Source organism: Lycium ferocissimum, chromosome 7 (genome assembly GCF_029784015.1).
Source record: "Lycium ferocissimum isolate CSIRO_LF1 chromosome 7, AGI_CSIRO_Lferr_CH_V1, whole genome shotgun sequence".
Lineage (NCBI taxonomy): Eukaryota > Viridiplantae > Streptophyta > Magnoliopsida > Solanales > Solanaceae > Lycium > Lycium ferocissimum.
Genome location: NC_081348.1, coordinates 26,141,192 through 26,159,834, shown reverse-complemented (window position 1 = coordinate 26,159,834; position 18,643 = coordinate 26,141,192). Strand labels below are relative to the sequence as shown.

At 36.1% G+C, this 18,643-nt stretch overlaps 2 protein-coding genes and 1 non-coding gene across 3 annotated transcripts; 2 read left to right on the top strand and 1 right to left on the bottom strand.

The window, feature by feature from the left end:
• The first annotated feature begins 1,965 nt into the window (after window positions 1-1,965).
• Window positions 1,966-5,710, top strand: LOC132064057 (methylsterol monooxygenase 1-1-like). Its single transcript, XM_059456919.1, has 5 exons — window positions 1,966-2,494; window positions 4,030-4,355; window positions 4,468-4,615; window positions 4,854-4,886; window positions 5,374-5,710. The coding sequence occupies exons 1-5, from the start codon at window positions 2,165-2,167 to the stop codon at window positions 5,437-5,439; spliced, it is 903 nt and encodes a 300-aa protein (XP_059312902.1). The 5' UTR covers window positions 1,966-2,164; the 3' UTR covers window positions 5,440-5,710.
• Window positions 5,711-6,082: 372 nt separating this feature from the next.
• Window positions 6,083-6,155, top strand: TRNAK-CUU (transfer RNA lysine (anticodon CUU)). Its single transcript has one exon. It is a non-coding gene; the product is annotated as a tRNA-Lys (tRNA).
• Window positions 6,156-6,741: 586 nt separating this feature from the next.
• On the bottom strand, window positions 6,742-18,100 carry LOC132064056 (uncharacterized). Its single transcript, XM_059456918.1, has 10 exons — window positions 17,850-18,100; window positions 17,292-17,397; window positions 14,397-14,457; window positions 13,945-14,237; window positions 11,377-11,516; window positions 10,241-10,315; window positions 9,641-9,731; window positions 9,344-9,547; window positions 7,841-7,885; window positions 6,742-7,264 (listed from the first exon to the last, which is right to left on the bottom strand). Exons 1-10 carry the CDS (start codon window positions 18,063-18,065, stop codon window positions 7,179-7,181), a joined length of 1,317 nt encoding a protein of 438 aa, XP_059312901.1. The 5' UTR covers window positions 18,066-18,100; the 3' UTR covers window positions 6,742-7,178.
• Window positions 18,101-18,643: the final 543 nt, after the last annotated feature.

The following is an 18,643-nucleotide window of genomic DNA, read 5'->3' as shown; positions in this document are numbered from 1 at the left end:
GGTATACGGGCCCAAAAGGGATTTATGTCTCCCTTCTTTTTGGTCGAACCCCAAATTTTTTCCCAAAAGTCTCGGGCATTTTTAAGACCTCGGTGGGGGAAACCGGCCCCGGAATCTTGTTTTCCGACCCCCGGCGGCTCTTTCCTTTCCCCGGTTTCCCGGCGTGCCATTGGCCCTTTTTTCGGCCCAATTTTCCCCCTTGTGGCCAAGGGGGAATGGCCATTCCCTGCCCGATTTTTTTTCCCTTTTGTTCTTGTTTTTCTCGAAAATGGACGCAAATTAATGGTCTTGGGTTCCTCCGGTTCGGGGGGTTTTTGGGTGGGGAAAACAATGTAACGGGTTTGATTTTTGGGGGATGGGGGGCCCGGGTGGGGGGGCCTTGATCCCGGTTTTTTTTTGGATTAAACCCCCCCCTTTCGAGTCGACGGGGTTGGGGTCGGCGGGGTTTTCGGGGGCCCCGTGGTTGGCCCTTTTCTTTTTCCCCGAAATTTTGGTGTTGTTAACGTGGCGGATTGCCGACGTCGGCCATAGATTTGTTTTTGACGAGGACGAACGAGGGGTTACGGTTTAAATGAGTTTGATAAGAATCAAGACTAAGAACTATTATCCTAGCCCCACGGTGAGCGCTTGGCTGTTACCCCGGAATCGGATAATCAATTGAATTTGTAAGTGGGTATAGGATATGTGCTTTGTTCTTGACGTATGTAAGATAAAGAAAATATAGATTTGAAGGCTCACCACTAAAGCAGCCAAAGATGTAAACGTTATGAGCAATGAATTATATTATTAGCAATAATTCTAAAAAGAAATGGCCTTGGCCGAATAAATGAAAGGGAGAATAAATATATGAGATTCTTCTCTTGCTAGTGTTCTTGAAAGATAAAGGGAGCCAACCCCTCCAAAGGAGGGGGGTGCCCCATATTTATAGTGCTGCCCCCATGGGCTTCGTACAATGTGAACTAAATAAAATAATAATAACAAGGACAGCCCTGAACGGATTTGGTGGGATTAGACCGCGGCGCCGTCGACACACGCATGGTTGGTGGGCGCCGGCAGCGCACGCTACCGACGCGTGGCTCGCGTGCAACGGTACATACCGGACCAACGACCACACGGACCAACGGCTACACCGGAACAACGGCCATGCGGATCGACGATAAAGGTGGTGGACCAAATGGTCTCCTAGCTCAGCTCCGGTCTAGGCGCCCCTCCGGTTCAGTTCGAATGTTATCGGACACGTTCCTCTCTTCTTTCCCTTGGTCCTCATTTCATCGGTTTACGTTATATCCGGTATTGACCGTATACAAAGATATGTTGAACTAGACATAAAGACAACTGAAATTCAAAATCGTAACATTATAATCACAACGTGATCTATAAGTAATTATTAAAATTTATATAATATTATTCATCGCATAACAATCTCCATGTTAATACTTACCACATCCAACTATGAAATACTCCCTCCGACCTATAATAAGTGTCACCTTAGTCAAAAACACACATATTAAGAAATCTATAATGCAATGTGAAGTTTACTAAATTACCCTTATATAATAAAAATAAATTACTTTTACCTTTTAATTAGAGCATGCACAAGAAGTAAACCTTTTGACATTGAGAATCCAATAATACCATGTTACTATGTGGCTTTTCTAATCATTATTTAGATGTTATTTTATTGTTTAAGAGTAGAATTGAAAAACACTAGTCAATTTATGTCTTGATTTCCTAATTTGACACTTATTATGAGATAAAAAATTAGTTAAGGTGACACTTATTATAAAATAGAAAGTGTAACTAACAAAAAGGAATAGCCTAAACAAATAAAAACACCCCTGGAAAATTAAAAAGTGTGGATCCAAAGCAAAAAGGTGGAAATAGCCAATCCACATTTATAGTACACCTAATGATTATCCTTTGAGTTCTCTCCACCACCTCCTTCCTAGTACCAAAAAAAAAAAAAAAAAAAAAGTCCACTTTCCTTCTCCTTCTTCTTTTTCCTATAAATTTTGCAACATCTATTTGCAAAACTTTCCTTTTCATCTTTTTCCCCTCTCTCTCTGTATATATTCTACATATATAGAGGGAGAAAAAGAAAATCAAGAAAAGAAGAAGAAGCATATGAGCCAATATTGTTGAAAAAATAACCACATTTGCAAAAATGTTGGCTTTTGAGAGCATACAAGAGGCCTCTATGTCTCTAGGGAGGAACCTAACATTTGGAGAGACATTATGGTTCAACTACACAGCTGATAAATCAGATTTCTATCTGTATTGCCACAACACAATTTTTCTGATCATTTTCTACACGATGGTCCCTTTGCCAATGGTGATTCTTGAGCTAATGAGGTCCAACAAGTTTGATGTTTACAAGATTCAACCCAAGATCAGATTTTCTTTATCTGAGATGATGGAATGCTACAGAAAAGTCCTCATCACTTTTATATTTGCTGTTGGCCCCCTCCAATTTTTCTCCTATCCCATCATTGAGGTGTGTATCCATCCATGCACTGTTGTTCTATTTGTTTGATGAAAATTTTACACACAGTGGACATTAGTTGCGTGATTTTTTTTTTTCTTTTGCCTCACGGGTTAGTGGATCAAATCTATGAACTCAAAAGTGTAAGATTTGGTCCACCAATTCATGAGACAAAAACCAAAGCACATGATAAAGTTTTTTGAAATGGAATTATTTTGTCCTTTTTTTGGTTTTTGGCTCATAAGTGTCTGGCCATTAATAACGTAATAATGACCTCTCCACTAAATGTTGCTCAAGCTAAAAAAATGCAATTAAAATTAGGGAAAATGACCAAAAATACATTTGAACTATTCAAAACAAGTTATCCCATTTCGAACAATTCAAATACCGTCAAGTTAAAATAAAATCACAACACCAAGTAAAAAATTTAATTTAATAATTTAGAAAATAAGACTAATAACTTATTTATATCAAATTTAAAATATACCGATAGTGTTAAAAATTAGACTATTAATATAGCATACCGACTAACACTCTTTGTATGTATGATCGCCTTGGTGTGATACAGGTAAGCAATAAAAATTAGTCATGCAAATGAATTTATTACCTACTATGTTGTATGCGTGTCTCATTGAATTGACTAGAATATTTCTCTCTCTCTCTCTCTCTCTGTCCCGTTCATCCTTAAGATATTTTGAAATGACAAGGGCATTTTTCTTTACAAAATTAGGATTCCCCCTTTGACGCAAATTATTTGAAATTCTTACATTATACATGTTCGAAACTGCCAATACTACTTTGCATGTTTCATGGATGACGATATGAATTAGGTCTAAAACTAACAATAGACAAATCCTGTTCATGATTTTGAGATCTTGGAAAGAATTGAAGTGTTTGAAGTTGCAGGAGATATATGAAGTGTTTAAACTTTTCATATTGTACCCAGTGACGGAACTAGGATTTTTATTAAGGGGTGTCAAAATATAAAAAAGTAAATCTACAACGAAATTAAGGGGTCAACACATAGTATATATACATAAAAAATATTTTTTTACGTATTTACACAGTGTAATTTTTTGGCGAAGGGGTGTCAACATGGCTCCGCCACTGATTGTACCGAATAAAACAAAATTAACATTTTACAAGTCTTTTCTTTATACTCGTACGATCACATTCAAATTTATGAGTGAACTTAAAAGGTAGGTGGGGGAGGGTGTTAGATAATGTTTTGATATAAGCAATAGAAGCATCTAAATTTTCTTAATGGTTTAAGTTTTTCCCATCAAGTGTAGTATATAAGGACACCAAAGAATCTATGCATGTCTTGAATTGAGCTACTTCACAGGTTGTCTTAAAATTTTGAACTGGATCTTTTTTTCACTGAATGGTAAAATTCAATAACCTTACATGCAGCCCAAACTTTCATGTACTTTCCTGTTAACATCTTGCAATTAAAAAAAGGGAGGTAAAGGCCAAGAAAGATAGAATATAGGAGTAATATATTTTTCTCATTATTGATTTTAGTACTCTATTTGGGCTTTGTGCAGTGGGTTGGAATAAGGACAAGTTTGCCCCTGCCATCTGCATCAGAAGTGTTTTGGCAATTACTGGTATATTTCTTAGTTGAAGACTATGCAAACTATTGGCTTCACAGGATGCTTCATCACTATAAATGGGGTTATGACAAAATCCACAGAGTCCATCATGAATATGTGGCCCCAATTGGTTTTGCAGCACCTTATGCCCATTGGGCTGAGATTATTATCTTGGGCTTGGCTTCTTTCCTTGGCCCACTTATTGTTCCTTGTCACATGTTAACCTTTTGGCTTTGGTTTGTCTTGAGGCAAATTGAAGCCATTGAGACACACAGCGGGTACACATGATTATTACTTTATTGCTCAATTGACCATTCGTTACTACTCGATTATTTTATTTTTTTGGAAGAAAGAATGATATTTGATATAGAATTTAATTTAATTATGCAGCTATGAATTTCCATGGAGTCCTTCAAAATACATACCATTTTATGGGGGAGCAATATACCATGATTATCACCACTTTGTTGGAGAAAGTTGTCACAGCAACTTTGCTTCAGTCTTCACTTACTGTGATTACCTCTATGGAACCGACAAGGTCTGTTCACCGTTAACCTTTATATCATACAAATGAAATTTCAAGAACTCGATTTTCTATAAATAAAAAGATACAAAATTTGGAAAAAGACCACTTGTTATAGAGTCGAGACAAGGGGAACTAAAAATACGGGATTTATTTTGAAAATCTGAATTACTTAATGTTGCGTTACATGAGCAAAATATGTTATGCTAATGATTTACCCTCGTAATTCTATAATATTTTCTTTTTGTCTCAGGGATACCGATACCAGAAGGAAGTCTTCGAAAAGGTATCAACAGAACATTCTTTCTCTTTTTTCCTTTTCACAGAATACGGCCAAATTGAAGAAAAAAAGAAAAACAAAACCTTCATATTAATCCGTAAAACATTCTTTTTCTTCATATTAATTCGTAAAACATTCTTTTTCTAAAAAGAAAATTCGTGAAAAATGTTTCTAATCATTAGATTAAGAGGAGAGAGCATGAATGTTTTCATTTGGGGGAACATTAGGAGCTTTCATTGGCCTTTTTTTTTTTTCCTAATGTAGAAAGAAATACAGTCAAACGTCACTATAACAGTGTTGTTTGTTCGGATATATTTTGATTCTTTATAGCGAAATGTTGTTAAAGAGAACATATTTATATAACATAACATGTAAAACTTGTTCCAGAGAAATTTTTTATAATAATTATATGTTATTATAAAGAATAACCGTTATAGAGAGGTCCAACGAAAGCATGTTAAATTGTCTAACTTGTGTCTTGTGAATATGACAGAGAAGAGAGAAATTGAGGATGGAAGACAATCGTGATGGATCTACACCTCCCTTCAAATCTGAATAAATGCAATAACCCTTTTTTGAGGCTTTGAAACTCTGCCTTTTTGTTCTTTTTATTTTTATTTTAAATGTGTGATCCTTTCTCTCTCTTTCGAGACAAGTTGATTTAGTAAAATGTTGGATTAAGTGTGAATGTACGTGCTGCTTCTATCAGGCACTATATAAATGGAGTGCTTGCATAGTTTGTGTTTTTTCTTATGTAACCTAAAAGTTAGAGATGTTAATTATATGGCTAGTTCTATAATTCTTCTTTATGCACCATCTTTTGAAACCTATGCTATTACTTTTTTAATGTATATCAATGCAAGTGAACGTACTTAACCTTACACCAATTTGAACTTATTCAAATTTAGAACCTTTCCTATATTTATTTTATAAAGTAAAAGACACTGCAAAAGTACTATTGTAATAATAAGAATAGACGTGTAACAATGAAAGATGAAATTACACATTTGTTATTTTTTTGTTTCTTCTGAAAAAGAAAAAGAAACTCTTAAAAGTTGAATTTGAGGACGAAAGACCAAACATGACATCAAAAAGAGGCTTTTAATAATTTAGTTTTAGGTTCCAATTATTTTAAAATGTACATAAGCGGCACCAAGGTGTAACATCAAACTTTGTAGTAAAGTAAATCAACGAAACCACAAGCCCGTCTAGCTCAGTTGGTAGAGCGCAAGGCTCTTAACCTTGTGGTCGTGGGTTCGAGCCCCACGGTGGGCGTTAGTTTTTTTGGTTCCTTCTGGATTTCAAACTTTGCTTTTTCTGGAGATTGTCACTGCTTCCTCTATTTCAATTTATGTGGCAATATTTGATTGAGCTTGATGTTTATGAAAGATTTTTTTTTGGATAAACTAATAGTAGAAAATTACCACATAAATTAGATCTAAGGTAGTAGTATTATTTAATGATTACCTTTATTCGTCAAGATCACTGTTCCACCCTACTTTATCTATTTTTCTTCCTCGACACTTCAAATGCTCTACGTCACCATACCTGCAAATTACAGTGTGCTAACCTTTTACCTTTTAATAAGTTGATGATGAGCCTCAACAAGGAGAACCGTTTCCACTTCTTATGGCATTGCAATTTCTGGTTTTCTCTCTTTAAGTTACTGAAAGCAGAAAGAAAACAATCCCATTTTCCCTAATAAGTTGATGACCAAACCGAAAGAGCAACTTGACATTCTACTTTCTAGTTTCTACCGCAAGCAAAACAGAACTTTCCATATTTTGTCATCTTTTTTCGCTGTGGACAGAAAAGAGGAAATGACTAACATAACCAAGTGGATCATTTTCTACATTCTACAGCAAGGAAAATAGAACTCCCTATTCCTTTGTTATTAACTTTTGACTGAACAGAAAAGAGAACCTCCTGTTTTTTCTAATAAGTTGACAACAAACACTTCAAAATATATATTGCTCTTTTAACCTGAAACAAAAAAAACCACCTTTTCCAATTCTCAGCTCTAAAAATAAGCAACACCTCATCACTTCTCAGGGCTTGAGAGAGAACCACTAACCCATGTATAAAACATCAAAATTTGTCTAGCTTACTACATTCTGGTTAAATCTCACTTTGCATAACAAAAACCCTCAAAAGATGTCAGAACTCATCCTCTAACTTAGTCTGTATTCTGCTCTTCGGACTTGAACCCTATATATAGTATGTGATCTATTAGTTCAGAAACTGGGTGAGACATCAATAGCTTGTCATTGACGGACGGGGCAAGGCTCCATAGCTTATTCATGATGCATTCAGGGATGGAGCTGCCCACAACTTCACTTTCTTATCGACACTGGCTGTGGCCAACACCACAGCTTGCTTGTCACCTGATACACAGTTGCAACAAGAAAAAGAAAACCAACATAATAATGTGAGACCATCTCCAGAAAGCAACGATTATAGAAACTTTTTGCACAAAAGAAACACTATTATTTTCTTTTGCTGCCATCACAAATCCTTGCTAAATGCACCTATGAATTTAGAGCCTAATGGTTATTAAGTTACTAGAATTTCTTCAACAGCAGGAGGAAGTGTAATGATAGCTTCCTCCTAAACCACGAGGATTTGGTCCTACTATTCAATTTTTCCTTTTCGCGACAGTTTTTCATACTTTTCCCCATCATAGCTATAATACAGAAAGCGAGTCTCATCTCCATACTTGCTAAAATATATAGGGGAAAAATGGAAGAATTCAGAAAATCCATTAAAACTAGAAAGAAGACTTGAAAGCAAGATGCCAGCCAAAAGAGACCAACTATCGTTTGACTTGGTGACAAAAGACTTGGAAAAAAAAAAAGAGGAAAAAAGCTGATCCTCTTTATGAGCTAATGTAGACAAGAAAATAAAATAAAATAAAATCACACATAATACAGAACTTCCCTTGGGATGGGAGAGAGACTTACCGATTGGAATCGGAGAAGGCGACCATGCCATGTCAGTGATATCACCTGTACACAAAAAGTGGAAGAATATAAATTTTCAGATCAGGTTAATATAACTTGACAGCGTGGCTGGTATGGCTGGACTACCAGCCACAGTGGCAGAGCCACGTTGAACACGCTGGGTTCACGGAAACCTATGCTACTTCCCCAAATTTTGTTTTGTGTTGTACACTATACTTGTAAATCAGGCTCATAATGTCGTTGTGCACCCAGTAGACTAAAAGCATTGTGATGCACAAGTCAATGAATAAGTTACTTGCATCTTTATCGGAGACTCTCGTTAAGTTTTTCTAATAAAGTTTCTTATTTATATTGTGTTTGCACAAACAATAAATGTTGTGAACACCGGTTAAGTAATGAATTGTGATACTTAGGCCAAGGGTTCTATTCCTTTATGGTATTTTTATTAGATTATCATTTTTTATGGTTTTCCTATTCTGCTATTTTTTTTTTTGATGACACTATTCTGCTATTTGGTTCAGTTTGTTTTACTTCTCTCTTTCATTTTATTCCGGTGTAATATTGCCCTTTCTTTTTCTTCTAATCCCAAGTTCGCCTATCATCTCTCGCGGGTCACTGATCAATTACTTGTAACTTGATAATATAAAAAGAATTAACACTGTTGGTAAAAGTTAAACTCTTTTGGAAAAAGAAAATCACTATTTTCTCTTCTCTCTCATCCAACTCCATTCCAGTAGCTTTCAGTTCTCACTTTAGCCATCCCAAGAATTCCAAGTCTGGCATCCTACACTCATGACTTCGTCCATCTTCTGTCAGCAGTGGTGCACCGATCCCCATAAAATCCTAGATCTGCATGCCACCTTCAAGCACCATGATAGAACAACTTTACCCTCATCTCCTATTGATCTAAGACATCCCCTCTCATCTCCTATTGACCTAAGACATCATATTGCTTCATACAAAATTACACCTATAGCGCAGAAACTATGTAAGCGCAGCAGAGGTTCTAAGACAAAACTCATGACTTAAACAAGAATAGTAAGTAGAATGGTTCCAGCAGAGCCTCACAGCATCTAGGAACAATGAAATCTAACTTAAAATATTCGTGACTCCTGAGGAAACTGAAAAGGAACACTCGTGAGGAAAAGAAAAGGTATCAAGACAATACAGTGCTCAATAAAATGAAAGCTAAAATGCGGATGACGTCCCAATTAGATTCTAGGTAACACTTTATGAATCTTCCTCCTCCTTTTGATGGGGAAGGGGTGGCAGGATGGGATTTGGAGAAGGTTTTAAAAGGATGTGCTAATGTATTCCATTGAGGTTCTTGTTGTCTATTGGGAAGGAACGAAAAGTTGAACTGTTGCAAAGAAGCATCCAGTCATAGGCTCATAGCTGCTTCAGAATATAGAAAAATTTCTACAGACTGGTTCAATACATACAAAGGGATGAAAATGGTGGGACATTTTCTGATATAGGTGCTAAGTAATTTTAAAAATATACCATCATGTGCTTTTTCAGCTGTGTCCAAAACCTTCCCAGTCTCCGCACATAGCCATTGCATCATTGAACCATGAGTGGTGGCCAATATCTTCCCATCAGGTGACAGACATAAACGATCATAGTGTAAAGTTGTGCCATTTGCATCCTTAAGGGGAATAGGGAACACCTTTAATGTCTTAGGGTCCTCAGAAAGATGATAGCGCACTGCAGAACAAGAATGTTGCACAAAGGAATATAATTAGATGAGGTAATAATGGTAAATTGGTAACTAATAAGAGCTAGGGAGGGAAGACGTACCATTAATATTCCACACTCTGATGGTACCATCCTTCGATGCAGTGACTATTTGTTCAGAATTCGGGCTAAAGCATAGCCACGTCACTGCACTCTGTACAGCACACATAAAATTTAGACATATACAGGAACGATTAAATAAAGTAACAAATTAATAGCAAATCCAAAAAGAAAAGGTCAATCGCAAAAGTTCATTGAAACTAAATGACACGGTCAGTCGAGAGAGCATTGTACACCTTCTATAATAAAAACAAGATTTCATTCATCAGTTAAATCATGCACATAAATAAAAAGAGATGTTCCCAGTCTACGATCAACTGCAAGTATTTGAATCATGGAGGTCTTTGATGAAACAGCTACTTCAAATTGACACTCCCTTAGGAATTTTCTACAATTTCTCCTTTCCCTAAAATATTAACATTAAGCTAAAAGGTTTCCCCGAAGTACAAATCAAGACAATAGTAAGCCTGCACACACTAGAAACATCATCAGACACACCTGAATTCAGATCATGTTGATCTAGAACCCAGAACCCTAGAGAGGGCTAGAAAAGGAGAAAATGAAAATAAGACTTCCCTAGGGCAAGAACGTCATATCATTTACCTTATGCCCCTTGAGCTCCATAATCCTTGAAACCTCCTTTACAGCACCATCCTTCGAGTACACAATCTCCCAAACCTGTCAAAAAGAAACTTCTTCAGGAACTTTTCTTTGATGACATCCAACAACCAAGTCAGAAATATATGAAAAAATCGTTGCCAAGTTGACAAAGGAAAGGAGCGTGATGTAAATTGCATAAAACTTAAAAGGACTCAAACCACACACAAGTAATGAGAGCTTTACCACAGTATTTAACCCCCACCCCAAATTTATATAACCTACTTTTCCTTCATAACTTATCCCAATTTAGTTGACTTCTTTGGAAAAATGACAAATATCTACAACTTCCATGAGTGAAAGATAATACTTAAATAAAATCAAACGATGTGCAATGTCCACCTCTCTCAGGAAGGATTGGAAAGTGTTTAGCTATTCACACAGATCACATAGGGAAAACATATTCTTTGGATAACCCCATCCGTCTTTCACTCTCTTCGGCTTACATAGGACAAACATTTGGATCCCTCTTTGTGGATGGGTGGTGGGTGTACGTGGTTCTGAAATATGTTCTTGAGTGAATCAATGGCAAACACCATTTGACCATCTTTGTCCAAGCTTTGGCCCAGCTGCATACGAGATGACTAGAACCAGGCGATAACCATATGTGTATTTCCTTGAATAGCGCCACCCCATAAGCTCCTTGTTCTAACTGCCCTTCCAACCACCACATTGACAAGACTGTACATAACAGTCCGATTCACATGCCAGACTGCCTGACAGTTGACGCTGAACGACAAGACGGCAACTGAAAAGAATGTAGCTGTGAAAGTCTTAACAGTTTTAATGTCTCAGGAAACTACTGGCGCAAGAATTTAGTACAGGTTATTAGCTGGAACTCTTTGTTTCTCCTATCTAACCCTCCAAAAAATTTTGAACAGAAAAAGGACACTCACGTTTCCTTTTTTCTTCTCATCTTCCAATATCTCTTATTACTACCTAGTTTCCTAACATCATTTTCCCACTACTCACCTTAGATTGAAATTTGACACAAAATGTAGCACATCACTGTTGAGACTATTTATAAAAGCTTAAAGCAGTTCAGTCTCACAAAATGATAAGATCCCAACATCAAACTTCACCTTGACATCAGCAGTAAAAGCTGCAGCAGCTATAAAACGCCCATTGGGAGATATAGTAGCCATGTTATTCTTGAGTTGATTCGTATCGACGTTCCCAACAATCTTGCCACTTTTTCCATGAAAAAGGACAATATCAGTACCTAAAACACAAAAAATACGGAAGCAGATTATTTCATGTGTCATTTTGCCTCATGGAAAAAAAAAAAAAAAAAAAAGGTTCTTCCACACAAAAAAGAAAGGAAAGGAGGAATCTGGTTGTAAAGATGTTTGTGGATATGAAATCTCGGACACACAAATGGCAAGCAGAAAAGAAAACTATGACACAAAGAGGTAGTGGAATTTAGGCATTATGAGCGAGCTGGTCACACGTCTATGGTCATATCACTAATATCCATCAAAACCCAAACGTGGCATCCACAGTGCATAAAAGATTCTTGGAACATCAAAACCAATCTTCATGTCATTCAAATGCATCCACTTTCTTCCAAAAGAATTGTAATGTAAGTTTGAGATCAGATTGAGATTTATTTTTCCAACAAACACCAATTAAGAGCATTGCCTGAAGCAAGATCATTTGCTTTCATCAATAAAACTAAATTGACAATGTCATCTTTATAAAGCGATAGCATTTTAAAAATATTTTGCATCATACAATCTTAATATTAAAATTTGGCAGTTAAAGACATGTACAACAGAACTGTCTGCCAACAAGTTTCTGAATTTCTATTTTGGTTCGTCCTGCAAATATAGCAACAAGCAGCAGAAGTGTTTGATCCCAGAGTCCAGAGAGAACCCGGAAAAAGAACGCGACCAAACATACTAGCTAAGGTAGTGTTATCAAGCTTCATAATTTGGACTAAGTGAAGCAACTTCAACCAAGTTCTACAACCCCAATCTGATCCTAAGATCCATTCAAAACTTTGAATGATAAAATGAAACTTGATTTTATGTTTTCTTTTTCCCTATTCATTTTGTCATTGTGTAATAATTTCAAATGTAATATATCTATTCACTTTAAAGCAAGTGGTACTATTATATGGCTCAAAGTTGAGGAAACTAAAGCACTTGGAATGAATTGTGTTTGCACGTGTGCAAGAAAAATAAATCGCATTGATTTTTCATTGCTATCTAAAATTTGCTTCTGAAACTCTGTACTAAGGCTACAGATTATCAATCTTATGGTAAAATGTGATTTACCTTCTTTAATTAGTAATAAAAAAAAATAAAAAAAAAAAAAAAGACTCCCAACTTGTGGTGTGGAAAAACTTTTGGTGCAGGACTGAAAGTGATTTTGGTACAGTAACATTTTTGATCATGATACTGTAGTTAAGGAAATTATGTTAGGGAAGTAGGTAATTAACAGTTCCAGTAATTAGTGACTTTGGTTACCTACCAACATGCTCAAATTTTGAGATAGTTGATGCACTGATGTACACAAAATATTAACATATTAGATATCATGTCCACAATTTTCTACACGATCTCAGGCCAAAATCCTCTACAATGCCAAAAGAAGTCAGAATTAAGCATGCCAGTTAGAAGAAAATAAACAGAATGTGAGGTTTAGAAGGAATTGCTTCAAGTGGTAAGTTGAAAAGCATGCCCAACTTCTTTTGAAATTGGGACAGTCAAGACAACTTAATGGGACTCCTGTCAGGCTCATATGGACTGCAAATAGCAATAGAAAGTTCACTGTGAATTCAAGTTAAATGTTAATAGGGATGACTCTTTTTCTTCTCGACGGTCAAGAGCCTTGATTTGGAAGTCTATGGACCAAGTAAAGTAGCTTGCTTCAGCTGGGTTTTGTAACATGATGCCTGTTTAAAACAGCGAGATCTTCAGAGAGAAGGCTTTCACATGTGCAGCAAGTCAGATTTGTGTGGGTTTGATAATGAAGAAACTGACCACTTATTTTTGCATTGCGTAGTTACTATGCAGAATGTTTTTGCAGATATATGTGGCTTGAGGAGAGTCATTCCAAGAACCCTAAAAACAATTGTATTGCTTCTGGGAAGGACGGAAAATTACAAGGGAGCTTAAGAAAATCTGGATGACAGTTCCACCATGTAAAGTTTGGGTAGTTTGAACTGAAAGAAACAATAGATTCTTCGAAGGAAAGACTACATCAATCAGTATTTGAAGTTAACATGCCTTAGTTTATTAGGACAATGGTGTAAATTGATTGCTGTAAATAGTGAGGACATCCTGATAGAATTAGCTGTAATATTTTAAAAAATAGTACTATAAAGGACGGAACATCTTTGTTAATCCAGCACAAACTTAGTGTTGGTCTTTAGCTACCTCAAAAAAACTTTACGTACTGATAAAAGCTAAGCATGGTAGTTAGGCCAATTAGCACTAGCTACAGAATGAAATTGAATAAACTTAAAACTCAAATACAGAATTCAAAAATCAATATGATACATGCCCGCTCTCTCATAATCATGCATTCTCCAGCTACAAATATGAGCCCATGAAGCTTTTACAAGAATCAGGATATCCATTGAGCTTTAACTCAAGAGTTCTCTGGGTAAGCTTGAAAAGAATTTCATAAGAATCCAATCTTACCTTCAGAACATGAAACAATGATTGTGCTCCCATCAGCACTACCATATGTAGCCTTGGTACCAACTAGAGTCAGGACTGCTCTCTTGTCATGAACTTTATGCTGTTCCCATTTGATTTCTGGAAGAGGAAGCTTGGCCTGTTTGGAATCAGCATCTGCTTTAGGTTTCCCTTCACCATACATGTACAGGGAAGAACCAAAAAGACCATGGCATGCCACTGCAACTGAGGAAGCTTCATCAGCAACTGCAACTGCAGTTGGATGACCTCCAGCTGGCAAATTAATTCTCAGAAACCTGAATAAGATACACCATAGATTAGAGTTAGAAATTTGCAACTAAATTCAAACCTAACAAAAATATTGATAATAATAATAATAATAACAACAAAAAAATTTTGCTCGGAGCTTAATAATAATTAGTGCCTTAATAATAATAAGACAGTAAAAGTCATACTTAAAGCTTTTGCTCGAAGCATCATCCAACTTGAAGACCCTAACAACCCCGTCAGCACAAGCTGCAAGAGGAAAACATTAGTATGGAAGATTGACATCTATCTCCCCCATCCTCCTACAAAAATGCATAAATGGAATGTGAACGACTATTTCTAGAACCATAAATCCTTTGAAGTGATAGAAGATGCGAACGTAATTATGACTACGATTTATAGCATGTTCTCTTTAATTATAGTAGTTTAAGGATAACAAATATATTTCATTAAGTAGAAAATGTCCTTCATTAGTAACACACCAAGGCCATCAAAGTTTGTAATGTGGCCAAGTCATATCTTTAAGTTACCTAGTTATCTATACATACAGGTATTTCCCCTATAGACCAAATATATAAGTGAGACGATGTTCTTAAAGCTTCTTACATCCCCTCACTATTCCAGAACAGTTTTGTGAATAATAAACGTATAACAACAAAGAAGGTTATCCTAAACTCTGCCTAGCTGGTTTTGCAACATATAGCAGATCCAAGCTCGGACAAATGAGGAGAGTGTGGTAGGTTGAAGCCTAACATAAAAATAATCTTAATGAATCCTCTCAATAGTAAATTGAACCCGAATAGAGCGGAATCGATAACATGACTAATCGGGGTACTATATAGAAGTATATCTCCCTAATACCGCGCTTAACCACTTGGACAAAGAATCATAAAATTTCTTCCATTTATTTTCCACTCTCTTTTGTTATCTTCCCAAGGGCAGTGAAAATGTATACGAAGAGAATGTTAAATATCTCCCTTGCCATCCCCCAAACAGACTGACCTAAGAAAAAAAAAATCCATACAAGTGAAGTTGAGCCCATAAAATATTTCAACAGAAATCAAATCCTATTAGCAGAAATTGTCCCATAATCACTAATCACAATGGTAACATTAAACCTACAATAAGTCCCAACACAATGGTTTGACATACCAAGGATGAAATAATCAGCAACAAGAGGGCAAAGCAACTGCTAAGGTACCTTCATTGGAATAGTAAATTATTGCTACAACTTTGTTTCCAAAATTAACGTGAATTTTATGGACGCTTTATTAAGATGAGAAGTAAATGTTTACCTTTCTTTCTTTTTCTTTTACTTTATCAAAAAAAATTACCTTTCTTTTTCAATAAGAGAATAAAATGGAAAGCTGATTATAAGAAGAGTAAGAGTGAGATCTGGCTTTTATACGACTTTTTATATTCATAAATTTCGGCAAATAAATGGTAGAATATTGCCTTCCCAGAAACTGGACTATGTGGCATCTGGAGACGATGCATGATGGAAGAATTAGCTTCCAATTTCCATGTAGGTAGTAGAGAACATGAAAAAAGCTTATAGGATTCAGAAGTTTCAAAGTAAAGACAACCAACACATTACCCGCAAGGGTGGCTTAGTTGGTTGAGCATGGGGCTTTCATAATGGAGGTCTCAGGTTTGAAACCCCCGCCTAAGACAGCAGGGGATTTGCCTTCTGGGTCGAGCTCGTCGCACGGGGCTTGCCTAGTGCTGGTTACCTCTCCTGTGTGGTTTGCGAGCTATTGCACAGGAGCTGGGTTTACCCTGTGCGCACCCGAAGGGTAGCGGCTGCGGGTTCCCATGTCATCAAAAAAAAAAAAAAAAAAAAAAAAGACAACCAACACATTTATGTGTGTATTTTTTGTGCATCTGTAGCGTTTCTTCTTCTGTTAGTAAGTTATACAGATCAATAACTCCTATTATATCTTGACCCATATGTTGGTTTAAAGAAAAGTCCCAGACACTATGCTGACATTTTTAAGCAGAATGTCAATCAATTGACCAACTATTAGTCAATCTATCTCAAATTAGTTAGATTTCGCTATATGAATCCTCAATTCAATTCTACTATGTGGGGCCCATTTCATCCCAATACTGGTAATAATTTGTCTTTTAAGAATGTAAGAGTTCTGTACCCCTCACTGAAAATACTGTAATCTTTTTAAAGATGGAAAATTTTAAAAAATTCCTAGAGAATTAGGCCTTGGAAACTGAATAAATTTCAGGTAAACAATTGTTGCAAAGACCACGAATTCGCCATTGCAGGAAAACTGATAGAATAAACTCCAAAGGCAACGTTAAGCAGCATCCGGCAATTTTTATCCCCCTAGATTCATTGTCACAATTTAGTACAATGAGAACCTGTTTCTTTTTCCCCGTTTTAGTCAGTAAGTAAAGCTCTTGGAAGAGCTACAATGCTAGCGACTAAGTGCTAAGTAAAGCTCTTGGAAGAGCTACAATGCCAGCGACTAAGTGCTACTTGTAGCTATGACCCAATGCTAGAATATTCTAGGACAAAGCATGCACTTATACCATACAACTTTCCAGTGATTGTATCAATTGATTAGAGTTCTGGTCAAACTTTAATTCCTTACCCTTTTAGAACTTGAGTTCTTTCTGCCCTGTGTTTTAATACATTTTTGTAACAAATTTGTTTTTCTTATAAAAAGAAACTCAATCCTATAGCTTCAGGAGGAGGATGCAACGGAAAGGAAGAAACTAAAGCAAGACTTATTCGCGCTTAAATTTTTAACCCAAAGTTCTCGTTAGATGGTACCAAGTATAGAAACTGTAATGCAATCAAAGGGATTTTGATATGAATTATATCTTTCTCACTTTCAACCGCAGCTCATTTCCAAGCAATATAATCCTGTACCAAAGAGAATTTATCTAAAGAAAATGAAAAGAAAAAAGGTTGCTGGTTCCAACATGCATATCTCGACAAATTAACTGTAGCGACAAACAAATTGGCAGACACTTGTGCACACTAGTAGAAGTACGGCGATCATACAACTTGGTTTGTGAAGCTTAGAGCTCAAACAATACAAATACGTAAAACCAAAAATTACCAGTTGCCAAAGACTGTGCATTGGGTAAGAAGCAAAGCCCTGTGACAATATCCCCATGACCTTTTAGAGTATTCAAGTCCAGTGGGTGATGCCTTTTGTTTGCATCCTGCAGACATAGCCAGTAACAGAAGTCACTTTCAGTTGCCTAATCATTGAATACACAGCTCATGGTTATATTTGCAAATGAAATCCAGAAACACCTTAACTGATGATAGCAACTTGGCTAGTCTGTTGAAACATATTCGGGATGAGAAACGTCTGGTTTGAGTTCATGGTAGCGTAAAAATAGTGTAATTATGACAAAAATGCAACAATGAAGTGCACCTTGGAGCTAAATTGATACAAAAATGCATACAAAGAATTCACATAGCCAATTCCATTATCTTGAGATTGAATACACAAAGAATCTCAAATACGCACATTTCCAAAGCACAAAGTTAATAGCTTTAAATAATTCAATAGCAAAAAGCATCAATAAACCCTAGAAACAGGAAAAAAGAGAGAGAGAGAAATTTAACTTTTTCAAGCAAAATAGCAGTAAATTTTTTTTTTGTTTACCTTATGATCGGAGGTGTGAGAATGAGATTTAGGTTGAGATTTCTTCAATGTGTTTTTGTGAGACTGCTTTGAAGTTTTTTGAATTGTGGGTTCCGGATTGGGGATAATAGATTCAACCTCAGATTTCCTTTTCTGGAAATAGTTACTGAAAAGTAGAAAAGCAATCACAATTCCGATAATTGCAGATACAATCGCAATTGGAAGCATCGAATCCATTGTTGATGAATAATGGGGAAATGGAGTGTGTTCTCAAATCGCAAAATTGAAGTTGTAGACAAATCACTAGTGTTATCAATTCAAAGCACGTAGCTGCGGCTAAATGCACGTTCAGTGTCTACATTTGCTAATCTATTTCTCTCTCCCTGGATTTTATTGTGGATTAAAAAATTTTAATTATATACCGTGACCATAAGAAGGAAATTTACATTATAAATTTATACGTTTAATCGAGAAAAGGACATAAAAGGTCCCTTAACTATGAGAGTAGGTTCAAAATAGTTCCTTAACTATGCACTTAACGGTTTTGGTCCTTTAAGTTTGCCATAAGTAAACAAAAATGGTCCCTTAACTATGAGGGTTGGTTAAAAATAGTCCCTTAAGTATGCAATTAACAGTTTTGGTCCTTTAAGTTCACCAAAAGTTAACAGTTTTTTTCTCCGACAAAATATTCATCGAATTCTGTTTGTTAGATTTGACGAGAACTATAAATAAAAGGAAAAAATTAGCGAGAACTCACTAACAGCTAAAGACATGAGCACTTATAGGAATCGAGAAAAATAAAGACTTGACAATGT

Bases quoted from the DNA above. Each gene is read 5' to 3' on its own strand.
- LOC132064057 (XM_059456919.1), top strand. From the start codon at position 2,165: ATGTTGGCTTTTGAGAGCATACAAGAGGCCTCTATGTCTCTAGGGAGG. The intron at 4,356-4,467 runs GTACACATGATT...TTAATTATGCAG, and splicing joins GCCATTGAGACACACAGCGG to CTATGAATTTCCATGGAGTC. The intron at 4,616-4,853 runs GTCTGTTCACCG...TTTTTGTCTCAG, and splicing joins ACCTCTATGGAACCGACAAG to GGATACCGATACCAGAAGGA.
- LOC132064056 (XM_059456918.1), bottom strand. From the start codon at position 18,065: ATGGATTCGATGCTTCCAATTGCGATTGTATCTGCAATTATCGGAATT. The intron at 14,238-14,396 runs GTATGACTTTTA...TATCTTATTCAG, and splicing joins GCTTCGAGCAAAAGCTTTAA to GTTTCTGAGAATTAATTTGC. The intron at 11,517-13,944 runs GTAAGATTGGAT...TTTGTGTTTTAG, and splicing joins CATTGTTTCATGTTCTGAAG to GTACTGATATTGTCCTTTTT.